The 19,887-nt window shown below is 34.0% G+C and overlaps 1 protein-coding gene across 1 annotated transcript in view; it reads right to left on the bottom strand.

Moving 5' to 3' along the window:
- Positions 1 to 402: 402 nt before the first annotated feature.
- Positions 403 to 19,887, bottom strand: part of LOC134540878 (annulin) — a 166,384-nt gene continuing 146,899 nt past the window's right edge. The window contains exons 13-14 of the mRNA XM_063383902.1: positions 16,763 to 16,902; positions 403 to 2,559 (exon numbers count right to left, since the gene is read on the bottom strand). Of these exons, the coding sequence (XP_063239972.1) occupies positions 2,382 to 2,559; positions 16,763 to 16,902 (318 nt within the window). The 3' untranslated portion in view covers positions 403 to 2,381. The remainder of the gene's footprint in view (positions 2,560 to 16,762; positions 16,903 to 19,887) is intronic.

Raw genomic sequence — 19,887 nt, forward strand, 5'->3', positions numbered from 1 at the left:
ATTACTTTACAAATAAAATTAAAATATAAGAGTATAGCTATTTATACCTTCTCTCTACACCTCTAAATGAAGGAAGATCTAATAATAGAAATTACTTTAAAGATGGACATATATATAAATTATATAAATATTTAAAGATTTTCAAGTTATACTATTGAGAAAAAGCAACTACACTTATTTGTTCAGTTTAAGTAGGAAATAAAATGTAACTTTTTAAAGAGGTAATACCTGAATAATAATTAATAATTTAAGAGAGAATGGTATGTATTGTCTTTCAACAAAAGTAATCAAATTAATAAAAATAATTTGGAAATAGATGAATACATCAGAGAAAGTTCATTACAGTATTATAAATTTTTTAATGTTGGTTTGTTTCCAGAATGAACAATAAAAACCATTTAAAGTCAGTAGAACTACAAAACATAATGATTTCCTTGTTTTAAATAAAAAATTTTCCCGTCATATTTTTCAACTGGCAACAGTGGATTGGATTAGGAATTAGGTAAGTAGTTTATTGAGCAATAAAAGTATGTAAGTATGTTTACATTAAACACTTTATTGAACAAAGTACATAAGAAATGATATATAATCTATCATACATAAATTATTGACATAATAAGAAACATTCAAACACTAATATTAAACATAGACAAAAGGCTATTAACCAAATAAAATACGAATATTTCTGACTTACAGAGCAACCGTATGGGCATAGTACTTTTTGAAATATAAATTAAAAACATAAAAAAATAAATTTAACAGTACCAAAAAAACTACTTAAAATCACTTCAATATATCTATACTATAAAACTTTCTATATAAGTGGCACTATCTTTAAGGCACATGTTTTGGCAGTAAAGTTAAAAATTGAAAAATTGTCATTTACACATATATTTTTAATTATATACTGATAAAAACAGCAAAAATATTAACAGCTTGAGAAAAATATAAAATACATCTAGCAAAGATCTTTAATAGTAAAAAAATAGTGGTACAAGCCAATATTTGCTGCTCATCATTCTAAACTCTTAAGTATGTGTAAAAAATAGCTTCATCTAAAGATTTTACTATAAATAAGTATGTACAAATAAACATCATTCACTCGCTATGAGTAGGCTACAATATTAGGTAATAAAGAAATTGTATTGTATTGTTACAGTAGATAAAATAATTTGTGTATCCTAAGATGTAAGTAAACCTTGTGTGGCATTACTAAAAAAACTAAAAACACATTATTATTCAAAAAATATTTTGTGAAATACACACTTGTGTTCCACACAAAATTTTATTTTGGTAAAATATTTAGCACTAATACTCACATTTTATTTTCTATTCAATTATTTATTTATTGTAACATTTTATAGTTGGGTATGTAGGTACATGAAAAAATAGTGATAGACAAAATAAATTATTAGTCTTATAATAATTACTATGTATGAAAAATTATGTTTTTTCCTGGTTTATTTGTGTGTTTATTTTTGTGTGTGTGTATATTTACATATACTATATGTGTCCTGAGAAAAAATTAACATAATACAACACAACACAATACAACACAACACAACAATTCAAAATAACTAATTTATGCCTATGCTACACACAAAGGATCAAGCAAACTTTAGAATTTCACACTAAATTTACACTGCTAACAAAACTATAACAAAAAAAATAATAAAATAAATGCCTCCTTTTTTCTAATCCTAGAAAACTTTTCATGCATAACATTTACATAATTCTCTGTGCAGTATCAAAGATTGGAAATAAAGTATTTGTTTTCAAACAGTGGATGAAATGTAACAAGTGTTACCCAAAGTATTAATTTCCATATAGGGTCAAAGCTGATGACTATTTATTAATTTATTCATTTTGCATGGAGGAGAAACTGTAATCCTGTAAGTTGAACAATATAAAACTAATGTATAAAACTACATAAAAGATTTTTAACAGTTTTGTTGATTTGCAATTATTTAGCATAAAAATTAGTTCTTTTTTTATCTTTTAGTTAAAGTAGCTTGATCTATAAATATACAATTTTTTAATAAAAAAATACATAGAATTGGTTTTAGTTGAAACAATGTAGGTTTTGCCTCAATAAATGTCATTCATTTTACGACAAGTGTGAAGCATTCACATAGCATAAAGTTCCACTCAACTTGAAAATTTTCCAGGCTAAAAACTACACACACCATTATTCAGTCTTCGTGTAAGTAAACAACGTGGCACTAAACAAAGATTTATGAATTGTGTTACTTCATAAAGCACATGTAAAAAAAAAATAGTCCATACAATGTTAATCTTCCCCGCCGCTGCACTCCACTCCACTTCAAAGCAACACCATTTATTTTAATGCGGATGAAATGAAAATGCGACCACGTGAACCTCTATGCCGTGGAGTTTCCGGTGCCGTTTGCTTCCATTTTCGGTTCCACCATGAAGTTCAAGAATCCATCGACGTCTTCGAGTTCCTTCGAAGTGAACTTGGCAATGATGGTGGCTCGTCCGGGGAACTTGGGCGTCATTTTGAACGAGACTGACGCCTCCCCTTCAACCGCGATGGTCCTTGGGAGAACAATAAATAAAATGTTAGCATCCGACCTGTGGTATATGTATAGTATTAAGGTTGGACAGAGAGAGTGTGAGGGACATAGTGTGTGGTGAAGTTGGTAATGACGGGACAACGACGTGACTAGTGTGGAACAGATGTAACAGGAATGAATGTAACAAAATTAGCAATAATAAAGATTGAATGAAGAAGTAAAATATTAATGTGTTAAACATTACACAACCAGAAAAATAAAAAATGTGAGCGAGTGTTCCAGCACACTCGCCAGTGATGTGTAAACATCTAATCTCGGTAACGAGCAAATTCATGTGTTCTCGTGTTGCAAATACAATTATAATGCAAAACTCTGGCACAAAATTCAAAGTAGAATCCTTTAAAATAATGCCTAGCGTGATAAATATATATATATGCAAATTTTTTTTTTTGCAATAACATTTCAGGACGCAATTCACACATAGTTACCAACTCCGCCACGCCTCCTCCATCGAATTCCCCAGAATTCCCTGCCGGAGCCACTGCGTTTAAGATTGAATCATTTCATTACCAGATAGAAATTTTAAACTACACAATGACGCAATGAAACTGTTTTTTCTTCCCCGTCAAAAATGGCCATCAATGAGGTATTTCCATAACTTTTTCTATGATTTAAAGTCAATTCTCTGACATTCTCTTACCATTTCCAAATTCCCTGTTTTTCGACTGATTTTTCCGTGACTTTCCAGAACATGGACATCCTGTGTAAGAAGTATAGATACCTGCAAGGAAACTTCAGCTTTCATATTCCTTCGTAAGATAAAAAAGGAGTCAACGCACAAAGGGTGCATTACCAACGAAAAAAATGCACACCAGTTCAGGGCCCGGTGCGTGGAGGCGACGAAGCAAGTGAACCGCAAGTAGGCTTGTGCGAAGTTTCCACTGAGCGAATCAAACTAAGATTTTTTTTAAATATTCAATTTCATTTTGCCAGGAAGTTTTCTACAGTGAAATTTTGTTAATAGAAACCTGAAGGGTGAGAAATTTACCCACTTCGTAATAACGACCTTTGTAACAACCATACTTCCCCAAATTGCACATACATAACTTGTACATTATGTCAAAACAAAAAAAAAGTTCATTCGTATAGTAGTACGTACTACAAACCTGCCTAAGAGCATTCTCTTAATTAAAAACAAGGTTGGCCTACATAAAAGTTAACAAAATTATTTACAATTTTGAATGTCATGATGTGACAACTGATCACATATCTAATAGATCACTGAGAAGATTTAGGTTAAAAAAAAAGAATAAGAACTGTTTGGTTTGCTTCTAATTTTTTTAAACCCATTTTCACAAAGCCACACAATTAATCAAAGGCTCTGATTTTTTCAGTGTCTATATTGCAGGAAAACAAACTTATCTACTATATATGTACCTCATTTTCTGTATGTATTCTTTCTCTTAACATATACTTTCACTTTACATTAAAGAAAAATTTAATGTATAAAACCCTACGATTATACCATCAATACTCAAGCCATGCCCAAAACACATCACACAAAAAAAAACCAAAAAAAGTTTTAATTTAAATTATAATTTAATTAACTCATCTTACTTGTATTATATAGTTGAATAAGCACTTTCAAAAAATTAAGGTATTTAAAAAGTTTTTGAATGAGAGTTTACACCGCAAACAAATACTCTATTTTTGCATTAAATCTCAAATTTGATTTACCCTCTATAACTATAACTAGTAAATAAATATCAAAAAACTAAAATATTTTGTATCAATTAAAATAAAAAAAACACCAATTGAGACCCGAATACAACACAGAACTAACGTAGCGTACCGATAACTATCGTCGTAGTACACACTAACCACGAAAGAGTTTGCTCAGCAAGAGACAGTGTCCGCGCACTGAATGCAGTCGGCGGACTGCCCCCACTTAGCCTAAAATCGTTCAGCCTAATACCCTCTCTGAAACACTATTCAGCCTAAAGTCACACAGCCTAAAGTCATTAAGCCTAAAATCACTCAGCCTAAAGTCATTCAGCCTAAAGTCATTCAGCCTAAAGTCATTCAGCCTAAAATCATTCAGCCTAAAGTCACACAGCCTAAAATCGTTCAGCCTAAAGTCACTTAGCCTAAAATCATTCAGCCTAAAGTCGTAGAGCCTAAAATCATTCAGCATAAAGTCGCTCAGCCTAAAGTCACTCAGCCTAAAGTCATTCAGCCTAAAGTCACTCAGCCTAAAGTCACTCAGCCTAACGTCGTTCAGCCTAAAGTTGTTCAGCCTAAAATGTTTAAGTCTTATGTTTTAAGTATCAGACTGCTGTAAAACCGTTATTTTTTATTGCAATCGCTCAGTGATTGTAGTGCTATCTAGGAAGCAGTGTTGGAACTATTCTCGAAACCTAACTCTCGAGATGCAAAGCAAAATGTCTGACATCTGGTAAGGGATTGGGGAACCCACAGAATGATGATAAGCAGCATGTGCTCATATGTTTGCATGCATGAAATAGGATTAAATTCGAGCCGAAGAAAAATGACAGGAGACACTTCAGTATAATATACCATATATAAAAATCACTAAACATTTGTATTTAGCAGCTATATTTTCTTAAACCTAAAATAATAACGTTGGAAGCAGTCAATATCGAACTGTAAACACAAGCTTTGCACAATTTATTTGTGAAATTTTTCCACGTTTTTACACATACATAATAATATAGGGGTGACTCAATAAAAGAACGTGTAAATATTAAATTTTATTATAAAGGAATTATAAACATAATCGTAACACACTAACAAATATTAAAGATTATCACAAATTCGGTAACAAAGTAAAGAGCATGACAGCGTATATACTGTACGAAAACTTTGGTACGTGGACGAGTTTTTATGGTATTGGCCATAGTTCTATTTTAGTACGACTGTACACTAAATTTTTAAAACAATATTATTTGTTGTACTGTTATCTTTTAGGCATTACTATTATACTTATCGTAGCATACATATAAAAATTCCGACATGATAGCAAGTGCGTACCTTGGGCGACAGACTGTGTTCCTTTTTAATATGGCAAACGATGGACCGCATAGAAGTGAAATTTCTTTGTTTTTCTTCTCTTAACAGAATCTCTTAATGAAGAACATCAAAAATGAACAGTAGAACAAAGAATGTGTTGCCTGCAAATGCATTTAATATAAACTTCTTATTGTAAGCACTGATTAATCGCTTACATATCACAAATCTGTTTCTCAGTTTTTCGAGTAAGTTTTCATTTGTATAATTGCGGATTTTTGACACTTTATATTGGGGTTTTTATTGTAAAAATATGTTGTATTTATATCGCTATTAATAGCATTACTTAAACGAAACCATGACTTAGATCGTACGCTCTGAAATATTTATTTTTATGAACGTAATGCAACATGTAAAATTTACAAATTTCTCGATTTTCATTATTGTCCTATTTACGTAATTTTTTTATGTTAAATATTTTTTACTACGACACAACTATGTTAACATTTTGATAAAAAGTTGTCTTGATATAATCCACATGTATATTACCTCTATGCTTTGTGTACCATACTTAAATTTTGTTATGGCACCAATTACGCCAGTTATAGAGCTGTGAAGTCCGGGATTAGTATTTCGAATGATTTGCAACTTCCCGAATCCCTGCCATTAATAATGTATGATGGATACTTGTTATTTCCTATTTGTGATGGCATGTGTATGTGACGCTATTAGTTTTTCGGCATTTTTGAAACATTAACGGCGTTAGGTACCTGCCATCTTCGGAAAAATCCGCTGGGGCGTGTTGGCAATGTCAAGGGTGCGATGAGATCTACAACTTATTTCGCGACCTACCATGTTGCCATGCTTAAAGCCAGTAAAAGTCGGGAATAACGTCTGGGTCCCCGGCCATTCCTCCCTTTGACAGCTAGTCAATACAGCAGAAATTCTACATAACAGCTTGGCCGGGGGAATTCCTAGTAAACCTTTAGTTTTTTTTTAAAGCCCAAGGCAAATTATGTGACTATTTAAATTTTTATTCTGCGTGTATATATAATGATACTGTCTAGGAACTGGATAAATTACCACATCACTTTGCATGTAAATACGAAGTAAATAAAAAGATGGCCTTGAAATACATCACGAGAGAAAAAAAAAATCGTTATTCAGAAGGTATCAATTTAAAAAAGTGAGTAATTGTTGCTAAGATACAGGATACGATTGAATTCGTGGTAACTCTTTTGTCGTTCATGTAACTTATTGTCCACGTGTTTTGTAGCAAACAGCAAAATAAATCAATATACTAAACGAAATCAATAAATATTGTTTTTCTCATTAGAACATGGTTTGTGTGCAATTATATTATTGTAACTGTTATGTTTATCTCTGCTCCCATTATTACTATCATAGTGAATATAAAACGATTTTTTGACAGAATTCTGTTGAACTGCAAATTAAGTCAGAGTTATGGCAATTTTTTAAGCTTTTTGAAGTATAGAATATCGTTTCATTTGTACAGTACAAGCATAGATTTGTGACATCGTTATTGCTTGTCAAACCAAGTTAACACACTATAAATTTTCTGCTCCTACAAAACTGTCTGATTATTTATAATTCTGATGGCAAGTGCCATGCCATCGTGTTCATAAAAGCACGGTAGGTGGTGGCTTCATGTGTATACTGTTGGCAGTATTTATGTAAAAATAGAAGATACCGTTATTGATAGATAAAAGCAAATGCAATGTGCCAACATTTAATGTATAATTGCTTATTAAAAGAAACATAAATTTTAAAAATTATAATAAAAATTTAAGATGTTGTTAAAGTCGCGCCGTCGAAATGATACAGACGTTGGTAAAATCACACAAATATAAAACCGAAAACCGTTTCACTAACAGGTCAAGAATGTACTACTAAACATTATTTATGGAGAAAACGAAGTGGTAGGGGAGTAACATAAGTATTTTCTTACTGTTTTGAAAGCAACCGGCTAGAATTATTTAGCATATTCGAGACCTTCAGGCGCACAAACGCTATACCTACATCCGTACTGAGTGCCTCGCACGTCTACGCGCAGGCCACTGACAATGAGTGTAGTATTTTTTTACGTTTACAGCATATCTTAGTACGCATTTGTCTGTAAAGGATTAATTTTATTTATGTATATATATATAATTTCTACAAGATTAATATATATTACAGCCTATATAATTCTACAAGATTTCGGAAACGTAAAAGTATGGGATGGAGTACAGTTGTTTGATGGTGATAACAGCTAAGCAAAGCAAAATCAAGACTATTTTAGTGTAGTATTCGTTGATCATTGATATATAGAAAACGTTAATGTAAGGCAGTCAACAACAAAACGTGCCAGAAGATGAGCGCAGTATCCTGTAACCAACCGCGGCCTCTCGTCACATAGGCTACTGTAAATAAATTGTTACGTTGATGTATTACGTTTCTTCGTTTTCTGCAGGTTATCTACCACGCTAGGCCGGTACCTGACTCGCATAACTCTGGGTTGCTATCAAGGGTAGCATGCACGGCCAGTATTAGCTATTTACATAGTAGAGCTAACATTCTTCCAGCTACGTTGAACCGAAATTTGTTAACTAACAACAAACCAAATAAATTACTGAATATGGCAGGGCTGCATAGTATGAGAAATCACGTGGTAAACATGTTAACAATTTTTTTTTCCCACAAAAAGCTGCAGCTGTTAGAACGAAAAGACTGGGGGTTATACATGTAAAAAAAAATCTGCGTTTTCTAAATGTGATAATATGAAAAGTGCATATAAATATAACATTGATTGGTAGTACGATAAACAATATTATATTAATGACTATATAACAACTTGATAATGACCGGATATTTTGTCAATTATTTAGTGAGCATCAAGCAAATTGCATATATTAGGGCGTGTGTCAGGTCGTGTCTCAATTGGTTTAGAGTGCTCTGTCGTGCTCAGGTTTCTACGACATTTATTCATCGTACAGAGCACTCTGGCCGTCTCGATAATGCGCTGAGAGAGTGCGAAAGAGCGAGAGTACCAGAGAAAGCGATGCTATATACTTGCTGCACTCTCTCGTACTCTCTGCCATCCGCTATATTGTTTATATTTGTAGAACGTGGTTATTGCAAACGGTGGATAAGTTAAAAATGGTGCTGAGACATCACAATATTTCAATGCAACAAAGCATTGCAATTGTAATTTATTTTAATTTGTGCATACATTTTTTGCGCGTATCATGTGTTTTAAATACATACTAACATTGCTTAGATATCGCATTGTCCCAATTCAGAATGCGAGAGCACGAAATAAGGAAATAGCACTCTTGCCATCAAATAATGCGAAATGATGCCAGGGGATGGATAGAAAGAAGTCAAGGCTAATCTTGGCTTCGCTCTCTGAGGAATGTTAACAAAAGAAGGGGAAGAAAGGTTAACGCTTGCCATAGCTGTGGATTTTCCAAGAAACGAGAGGGTGGCGGGAGGAAGCAATTTTGTTTACCTGATTCAAGAAAGAACTGCAATGTCCGATTGCAACGCATTTCAATAACCGGGATTCGCGCCTAGGACAGTTAGGGCGGAATTCATAGTGAACTGCGTTGTTTTCATTTCACAGTACAATAAATAAGTATTACTTATTCGAATGCTTTAAAGTAATACTTCATGAAGTAATACTTGTTGAAGTACAACTTATTGTGATTTCATAGTCACTATAAGACATAAGTACTTATTTCTCAAGTATTCATAAACAAATAAGCAATACTTACTGTATAAACCGTTCTTCGTCAAGTTTGTTTATTATGCATATGTTGTTAAATGCATAAGCCGATTGTAATTGTTCAGTTATTATTTCTATAGACATAGCCCATTTTTAAATTTCAGATTTCAAATTTTTAGAACAGTTTGTTCATGAAAACTTAATTAAAAAGATAACTTTGCAGCTAGTTTGTAATCAGAACATCACCCTACATAACCTTTTTCATGTCTGCTTTGCGATGGATGTTGGCAAGTGCAACGATTTTGAACGACTTGTGGAGCACAAAATCTCCATTATTTGCACCAAAGCTGTGGAGTATTGAACGCTCCAGAATGCCGGAAAGCACGCAAAACCTACAAAAACATTTTTTAAAAAAATAATAAAAACTTATAATAGTTAAATTTTTAATTTGAAATGAAAATATCTTTTAAAACAATATGTGAATATTAAAACACCGAAAAAGCTTGTTTCTATCATTTAAATTGCAAAAGTATGGACAATTCACGACGCGAACAAAATGCATTATTTTTTTCGAAAACGGTGGCGTGTACGGCAAAAATGCTGTACGATTTTTTGTGTATTTCAGAATTAAGTTAATAACCACATCGCAACCATCGCTGAATAAATGACGATATAGGCCTGTGACTTCCCAATTGAACGCTTCTAAATATGAATGTACTAGTCTACAAAAATAATAATTCAAACACGGTGTGTGTTTTAAATGATGATAGTTTCAATGTGTATCTGACCGGCGTATGTAATGATAACTTGGCATCAGCCGAGTGAAAGTTTAAAGTAATTTAAATAAAGTAAGGGTTTGTTTTTTTACTATGTCCATGTATGAAATAATCACATGACAGCAATAAGTAACTATAGTGTCACAAAATTTGGGAATTTCTGGTGATACGAGTAGTATTTGGTTGAAATCATCTAAAAAAAGCCTAGATTTATTGGCATTTTTAGTGTACGCTGATTTCCGATTTCATCTAATTATATCAACCACTTGGAAAGGTAATATTAATGGGCTGCTTTTCAGATCCAGACAAACAATATGTTATGTGAAATCACTTGAGATCAATATTCATTCGACAATCTTATTTTGTGGTTATTGTTTCTTTTAATTAAATATATATACAAATATATAGTCTATATATATCGAACTATGCATTTGCTATACTGTTTAGGTATTAAAACAGAAACAAATACACTCAAACGGACAAGAATATTCGGAAAATGCAATTATTTGTATGTTTTTCTTTATTTGTTGAAATAATTTGTAAGTAATTCATACAATATATATCGCAATACAAAATATAAGTATGTTCTGCTCAATACGATCAAAATCCCTTCCTTAACTATATTCTAGAGTATAAGAAGTAGTACATTCGGCGAGCTAAACAAATTAACAAATTACTAAAGGTCATACACTTTATTTGATATAATTTATCATTGGTTTACTTTTATATTTAAAAAAAAGAGAACCTTTTGCATACTTTGCATACATAATTAATACATAGTTTAATTCACGTCATCGCTCAAACGTTACTGGTATTCTTGAATTCGTGCTTGACGTATAATCGAATATATCTTAAAATGTACTAGCCCAGAGGTCCCGAGAAATGAATTTCAGTTGATCTATTTACTGATTTACCCAGGGAATAATTCAAGTACTATTCACAAAAGTAAAAGTCCTAGTGAAGAATTTATTGTAAAGCTCTACAAAGCTATGCAATTTTAATGGTAATTGTGTCTGTTATATGTGTGGTTTATGATAGCCAATGTTCATTCCTTGGACGTAAAGTCTTTCATTATTTTATTTTCACATTATGTGATATGGTGACAAGAACATTGTTATTGAATTTTCTTGCCACAAGACTTACTAAATTTATTATTAAATGTGTCTAGTTGCTAATTATTTCGTATTGCAGTGATTATTGTACCGTCTTAAGTTGTATTCTTACGCTGACGCTCAGTGACGTGTACTCAAAAAATCTCACAGATAACAAATTTTCTGACATTGTTGAACTTGTGAACTGCAAAAAACCATGCAAAATGCACACACTTCACAATTATTCAAAAGAATTTAATATTATCGTAATATGACACACATATCGCGTCGCAAGAAAGTTACATCTTCCTACAATATACCAATGCGAACCCTAAAACTTATTAGTGCAATTCTTCAAGAAAAATTGTTGTTAAACATGTCATAGAATAATTACAAAACTTTGAATTATAGGTACACATACAAAACATATTAAGAAAGAAAAGGACGCCAGTGTCAAATGGTAGCGTGGTGGATATAACGTCCACAATTTATTCTAAATGTGTCAGTTAACACAATTTCAAGCCGTTCAGTATGGTTTTAATTTTTTGGCACAAAATAGCACTGAGTCTACAAATAACTGACCTGCCAAAATGTTTTTTTTATTTATTAAAAATAGGTTATATATTATTTTTGTAATTAATGCACACATTCATTTAGAATCGACCTCTACCAATTAAGTGAAATGTTTTGTATATTATTATTACATTTTCATAATGCTATGGCAATTCTCAACGTATTACTACTATTATTCTTTTTAGTATTTGCAACATATTTGTTGTGTTTGCCTTGCCAATTCATTATACATTTAAGTTTAATTTCTGTGGCTTTAGCTGTTATTGCCGCTGAATGAAAAGGTCGAAAATGTAGTGCTCATGGCACCATCTTCAGGTGAAATCTGACACTACCGTCCTCTACGATATATCGTATCAGTGCTGCCACCTAGGTATAAAATATGTTACTACATGAGATGCGAAGCGCACAAAACTTAAACTTTTATGTCATTGCGTATCAGAACCGTCACTCAGCCTAAATTTATTCAGCCTAAAATCGTTCAGCCTAAAAATACAACTGCTCACATACATTAACAGCCAAGATCAGAATTTCGTTCTGCCTAAAGTCATTCAGCATAAAGTCGCTCAGCCTAAAGTCGTACAGCCTAAAGTCATTCAGCCTAAAATAACTCAGCCTACAGTCACACAGCCTAAAATCGTTCAGCCTAAAGTCACTCAGCCTAAAGTCGTACAGCCTAAAGTCATTCAGCCTAAAATACATCCAGCCTAAAGTAACATAGCCTATAGTCACTCAGCCTACAGTCACTCAGCCTAAAATACATCCAGCCTAATTTTAGGCTGAAAAATTTTAGGCTCTGTGACGTGTACTCCAGTCGGCTAGCTATCAATATTGATACCCAACTACGTGTGCGCACTTTACACAGGCATCGACCAAACATGATGCCAACCAGCGCTCCACTGCGGCGACGGAACAGATATTTTAAAATGCATCCGAAAGAGAATTTTCACATCGGACAACTTTGTATTCTTTTTTTTTAATAAGTAATTGGTAATTTCCTAATGAGTAATGGATTTCAACTTATTAAAAAAAACTGTTTAATTCGAAAAACCAAGTTTTTGAGGAACTTCAACATCAGGGATAATAACTTATATTGTACATCTTATGGATAAAATGGTGGGATCTGAACATTTGATCATATTTGATGGGAAATCATATTGTGTGAGAAAATCTTACATGAGTTTTACTATTGCATTGCATATAATAACACATAAATGGGACCTGAAGAAAATTTTGTTGACCGCGGGAAACGTAAATACATAGAGCGCAAATACAGGGTTACATTTCAACGCTTTGCTTTGTACTATCAGATATTAAATACACACGAAACTGGATTTGAGCCACAATGGAACTTTGAATTACATGATACCCATTATTTTGTTGTATACAAATGAATTAAACACTGAACAACCTAATCATGTCGTTGGGGATTTAAGCAGGTTAATAACGAGAAGTTTGTGTTAACCGATATTGTATTAAGGCGGTTCACTGTATTCATTTTATTTGAAGCTTCAGTTGCGAAGCGAAGATTAGCATATGATGTAAATTTAGCATTTGTTGCAAAGCTTTAAAACATTGGAAGTATAACATTCACTCATGAAAACATTTTTTTTCTTTGTGTGTGTTGCATACGATGCATTTGAATAAATATGGTTACTTAAAAAAATCAAAAGAAGTCACTCCATTTGCTTTTATGAATGCTCAAAATTAATACTAAGCAAGATTATTTTATAATTTTATTGAATTTTGTCATATACATATATGGCCCAATTGGTTAATCACTTAATCTGTTCAAACATTAAAATAAAGTTTTAACAATTTTTTTTTTACTTCAATAGTTTATTTTATAAAATAATTGAAATACAGCTTAGCCGAGAACAATATTCACGATTCGATTCGACGTCATGAATATTTTAAACAATCATGTTTGATGTTCACTTTGCATTGAAAAATTAGTATTCCCACAGGCCTATGTGCAAACCAATGTCTACTTTAATGCCGCTAATCTGAGAGCTATTGCTTCCAGTCTCCAGGGACATAAACAAGATTTAAAAAAAAAAAACATAACCAAAGACTTAATAAGAAATTTATAGCAACTTAGCTACATGAGCTTACAGAGAGATTATTTTGGAAGGATTATAGTAATCCTTAGTAGGCTACAATAAGGCATTTCCTCCCCATTATAGCCCAACATGCCTCGTACACAGAAGTGGCTCAAATTATGTTTCCAAGTAGACTTATGTTTAATGCTGGTTTGCACACATGTAATAGTAAGCATGTCTTAAATTACAAACTTGATATGTGTTTCATGTACAGATTAAAAAGACTTAAAAACAAAGGTTAAAAAATTATTAAATTAAAATATAAAATGATCAGCATTCTTTTCTCTAGTTAAATAATTATTTTAATTGCTGTGTGTGTAAACTGTGGGGTTCTAAAAGTCTACAATTCTCTGAGACTTTAGTGTCACAATTAATTTTCTTTTAAAATTCAATCATAAATAAAACTTACGCATAAAAAAATTATATGATGGTTTTACAAAATCCTGGCTACGGTTCTTCAGCCAGGCTCCCCTCTTAATGTTTGCTTTATTAAAAAAAAATTGTATTTTGAATGAATCAGAATTGTACAGAATGAGCACAAATGAGCTGTACACTTTCAAAAAATCATAAAACGAAACAGTGCGGCAGATTTACCTGTGGCATTTTTCAGTAGATAGAGAATTTTTTTTAACGTTTACTTTTCAAGTTAGAGTGACTCCGTATGTGTCTCATTGGGTGATAAAGTCTTTTGAATCTTCTCCAAATTGAGGTAAACACTGACGTCGTCCGGGCCTGCGGCCCCTTTGAGCCCAATATCACACCGCCCAACCACCGTTTCAGTTCAAACCTCCCGCTCGTGCGTGCGTGTGTGCGTGTGTTTCCAGCCCGGCAAGAGGGCGCCTAGCTGCAGTGCGCCGCACCCCTAAGTATACTAATTAATATTGTAACCCTTTTTCTTTTATTCTTTTGCCCCAGTGTCTTGTTGCAGTGTAATCATGTGTTTCTCCAGTTTAAATATTAAAATTAATTATAAAACTATAGACGTTGCCCGGGCGGACCCGAATAGGCACGGACTTGGACGAGGGTAGGAATGTTTTTATATAAACTCTCAATAACTAAGTAACTATTAACGAACTTTAAATTGCCAGTAATTTTTATATATTTTTCAATGTTAATCTGTAATTTACTTAACTTTCGCCGGGGCACGGAATCACAGAATGTAATAACGGTAATTGTGTTGGCGCGAAGGGCGCCATGTTGCCACCTGCAAACCATGATCTCACCCCAGTCTCCTTCTACAGCCGGCCGAGAGCGGACGTCTCTGTCGACACCCCGAGGACATCACCGTTGAGTCACTGAGTAATAATTCCATAGTTTAATTTATTCAAATCTCTTTCTTTCATCCTCGGGGCCTCTCTCGGTCGGAGAGACTGTTTAAATAACTAATATTAACTCCTCGGAGTTTTTAATATCACCATCGTAATACGTAACGACTTGGGGCAGCCACGTGCGTGGTCCGCCTCTTCACCTAAGCCGATTCGTGCCCCGGGCATTTTATCAGTTGTACCAGTGAAGGAACGTGTACGGAAATAAATCGTGAGTACAATAAACTAATTAACTGTGTTACGTGTCTTTGGGTTCGGGGGACCACGTGGGACCCCAACCTGGTCGGCGGCGTGTGGGACGCCCTGAGAGCCCACTGCGTGTTAGAAGCGTGCCCGACGCTGAGAGCGGGCTTAGGTAGGGTCGAGAGCGGCACGTTCACTATCCAGAGGGCCAAATATCTCGCCGCACACGGGCCACGTAACGCCCTGGGTTAGAGTCTCTCGCCGGGTCCACGTGCCCACTCACGTGGTGGCGCCCACTAATTTGCTCCGATAATTTCTCTATAACACCGTACGCCCTCAACACATTGAGGTAGGAATGACCTGTGACAGTTTTTTTTCGGTAAACAATGCATAATAAAATGGATGACCTGCTTGGTGGTCTCGCATTGAAGTGTTTGCCAAATTCAAGTTTGCACAACAGTTACTGACTCCCTTCTCGCTAATTGAAGCATGCGCCAAATCTCCTGATGTGCGGCAGTGCTGCTACAGTGAATCAGCGTGGCTGTTGAGTCCACCATCGCTGACATATCGCACAAAGTGAGGGACGAATTTGATACCACCTCGATGTCAATGTAACTCGTTGAAAAAAAAAAAAAAAATCAGAGATTCTCTATTCACTGAAGAAAGTTTCAGGAAAATCCGCCACACGTTTAGGGTTTTTTATGATTTTTTTGTTTGGAAGTGCACAGATCACATTTGTGGTCATCCTGTATAGGCAGTGTGTACTACGACGATAGTTATCGGTACGCTACGTTATTTCTGTGTCTCATGTTGGTATCTCTTTTTGTCATGTTATTTTAATTGATCGTGGACCCCTGAGTCCAGGGCCCTGGACCAGCCCTGTTTATTTTCAACTGTTTAACTATTGTAATTTTTTACAAACTAAAAAAATTTGAATATTTTTTTATCCAATGAAATTTTAGAAAATTTTACACACCTACAGCTAATTTTATTTTTCTGTAACTACTTTCATTTTTATCTTAATGTGTGAAATAAATATTAATTCTTTCTGTGGTTATTTTAAAGTAAAATAATTTTATAAACAAATTAGTTAGGACTTATAAAATAGTAACCATAATTTTGCCCTGCAATTTCAGAGGTTAAATAACATTCTAAAAAGAGTGTAGGTAAGAAATTAAGAAACAACCATGCAATTATAATGTGTGGGGGGGGGGAGGGTGTCTCCGATCCTGGGTCCAGGGCCCGTAATCGAATGTGGAGGTCATGTAATTGATAACAAAATATTTTTTTTTGTTTTGTAAATATTTATTTACTAGTTAATAGAAGGGTCAACCGAAAAATTTGAGATTAAACGCAAAAAATAGGTAGAATGTTTGTTCTGATGTCCGAAGCAGAAGACTTGGTGGAGCCGGGTAAGTACTTACTGGGGCACCTTCAGCTTCAGCTGCGTGGCGAGTCCCGGCCCTTCTATCAGGAACTGCCCCTTCTTCAGGGGAATGGGCAGGGGGTTCTTGATCGTGGCGACCGCCGACAGCTCTTGGCCTTGGACCGCGTTCCCTTCCAGCTGCAGACAAACAACCAAAACAAACTCTTTTAAAAACACTATTTTTTTGACGTGAACACGTCTTTGAAATTGCTTCCGTAATGCGAGGCAATTCAAAAAAAAAACGAATGATAACAAAATATCGGAGGGATACAGTTTGGTGTTGCAGCTACATGTCTATCATCTACATCCAAAATTTAATCACACCACCGGATAGCTAAAGGATCAAAGAATTTGTTACGCTAAGCGAGGACTGTGACGCATCGTGCGCGGTGGAGGGGGGAAGCGCCGCCATTTTGAGGTCTTTTTGCTGCATTTCGAGATTTACATTTAGTTTAACTTTTGACTTCAGAGAAGCTACGACGTTCCTTTGAGTTTCAATAGTCAGCTCTTGTCAAGATCTATCGATTGTATATATATAAAACACTAGCAGACCCGACAGACGTTGTCCTGTACACACGTCGTTAATTCGAAAATTTCAAACATTCTTCAATAAGCTGTAACAATCTGGACTGTTTTGATGAAAATTATTATTCAAGAGTTATTTTAATATCATTACATGTACACTTATACAAATTCGACCGATCGGTAGCATGTGAGTATATACTGTGTGTGTAAGTATGCATATATTGTATGAGTGAAGAGAAATGTAGAAGCTGTGTTAACTAAAAAGATGCATTTATTACCACACTCCACGGATGAAATTTGTAGACTGGATAATAGCAGACACTGTCTATGATTATTGACACGTATATTTCTAGGCGGCACCGACAATTTTAAGTGAATGAAATGACTGATTACAGGTTGGGATATTATCCGTGGAGTGTGGCAATAACAGCATCGTAAATACAAACTTTAACTTGTTTTAAGTAAAGGTAAAAAATCTTATACTGAAACTATTTTATAACATTTATTTATTAATTTACAAAAACTTAATTTATCTTAATGCTATTGGATGTACAATATTTTTAGTTAATCCTTGAGGCGTATAAACAAACAAATTCGATGGTTTTCCAACTCTGGAACACGCAACATTTAATTGACCGTGATTTTCTAAATCTAAGCCACAAATTGTCATTGTTTGGCCTTGTGACTTATTTATAGTCATAGCATATGCCAAGCGGATTGGAAATTGTAAACGTTTGAATGGTATAGGCGAATCTGAAGGAATTAATAATGAAATTAATGAGCTACACAAATAAATTTTTAGGTTAGGTTGGTTGTTATAAAACTCACGTGTAAAAGCGGACCCGACAGACATTGTCCTGCCCAAATGTACATATGGCGGTAAGTATTTCTACGCTGGACATTTTGTATCTTCTCATTATACATACCCCTCCTCTTGGGCACGCCACTGCCGTCACCAAAAACCTTTCCCATGTTTACGCAGAAGGCAACAACAATGCAAAAGCCCGTTGCCATGGAGGCTAATTATCAACAATGCTTAGTTTTTTTTGCTTTTAAAGCATGTCTTTTTAGTTTTTTCTTAACTCAGAATCAAAATAAAATATCCAATTGTGAATCTAAACCATCCTCGAATCCCCGTGAACTCACACAAAAAATTTCATCAAAATCGGTCCAGCCGTCTAGGAGGAGTTCAGTGACATACACACGCACACAAGAAATATATATATATAAAGATTAGTGTAAAATAGTTACAGTGAATATATATAACGTTAAAATAAAAAAAATATATGTAATCAAAAATATATAATGTCGGCCTGTACGAGACTTCTTAGTGTTCAAGCATGATTATAACATACATAAAATAGAGTTATTTAATATTTTGTATAGAAAAAATTACCTATTACATACAAGTGTTCACGTACAACACACGGCTGTGTCCATGACACAGCCACACCCCATTTTTATTTTCAAAGTCAACCTGGACTTAAACTTCAAGGATGATTTTGCTAATCCATACAAAATCTATTTTGATATTACAGGTGTATCAGTAATTAAAGGGTCGGGCGTGTGCCCTCGGTCGTTGCCGGGCTTGCAAAACTTAGGAGCCGCCCTCGTTTTAAGCTAACTTAACCTTGCTTTAAGCTACCTTTAGAGACAAAATACCATAAGGATTATTTAAAAATTAGTGACGTTTGCATCTCATTGCTAGACCCAAGATTTAATTTTTTTGTTGTTTTTTTTATTTTAAGTCCAAAACAGAGGGTTTTGTTGTTATTGTTTTTATTTTTGTAAAAGCCAATATGGGGGTAAAATTTTAATGCTGCATTATTAGGGTAAAATCATTTTCAATAATTTTTTTTTCAAAAACAGATTAGCAGGAATTTATTCTTTAAAACTGATTCAATAAGAGATGCACAGTAAATAAATGATTAAATTTATTATTCTGATCAATGCACTTTGGTAAAAACGTTTTTTCCCCGGAAATAACGACATTTCTTGAATCTCAAACATTAAACTATTTCTTTTTTTATGATTTCAATTATGTTTTGGTTTGACGCTACTTAATTCCACGACATAACTTTCTTTTCCGTGCTACATGGTGTATTAATTTGCATTTCGGTGTTGCGCCGTTTTTTGACACGCTTTTCAGTGTTATTTCGGTTCTATCGCCATTCGCCATAATATAATCTTGTCCCTACTCATTGCCTTACCGAAGATGAATAATAACTATGTAATTTTATGTTTTGCACCGGGGAAAACTAGATAGCACGGCTGCTACTCAGGGTATTATCCGCCCAGTATCTTCCGCTCTCGCGCAATACAGGGCAGTCCACTCTCTGGCACGCCATCTCCTGGACATGGGTGTGTGGCAAAGCTTATACTAAAAGAAGTTATGCATAGTACTACATAGAGGTCTGCATGTGCTCATAAAATATTTGATATTTGTAAATAATTTGATATTCAATGAATAGCCTATCAATAATTTTATTTTTGATTCAACATTTCCAATTTAATGTTTTTCCCTCTCTCTCTCTCTCTCTCTCTCTCCCCCCCCCCCCCCCTCCAAATTATTTGTTACAATGTTAAACACATTTAAAA

The sequence above is a fragment of the Bacillus rossius genome, chromosome 17 (genome assembly GCF_032445375.1).
Source record: "Bacillus rossius redtenbacheri isolate Brsri chromosome 17, Brsri_v3, whole genome shotgun sequence".
NCBI lineage: Eukaryota > Metazoa > Arthropoda > Insecta > Phasmatodea > Bacillidae > Bacillus > Bacillus rossius.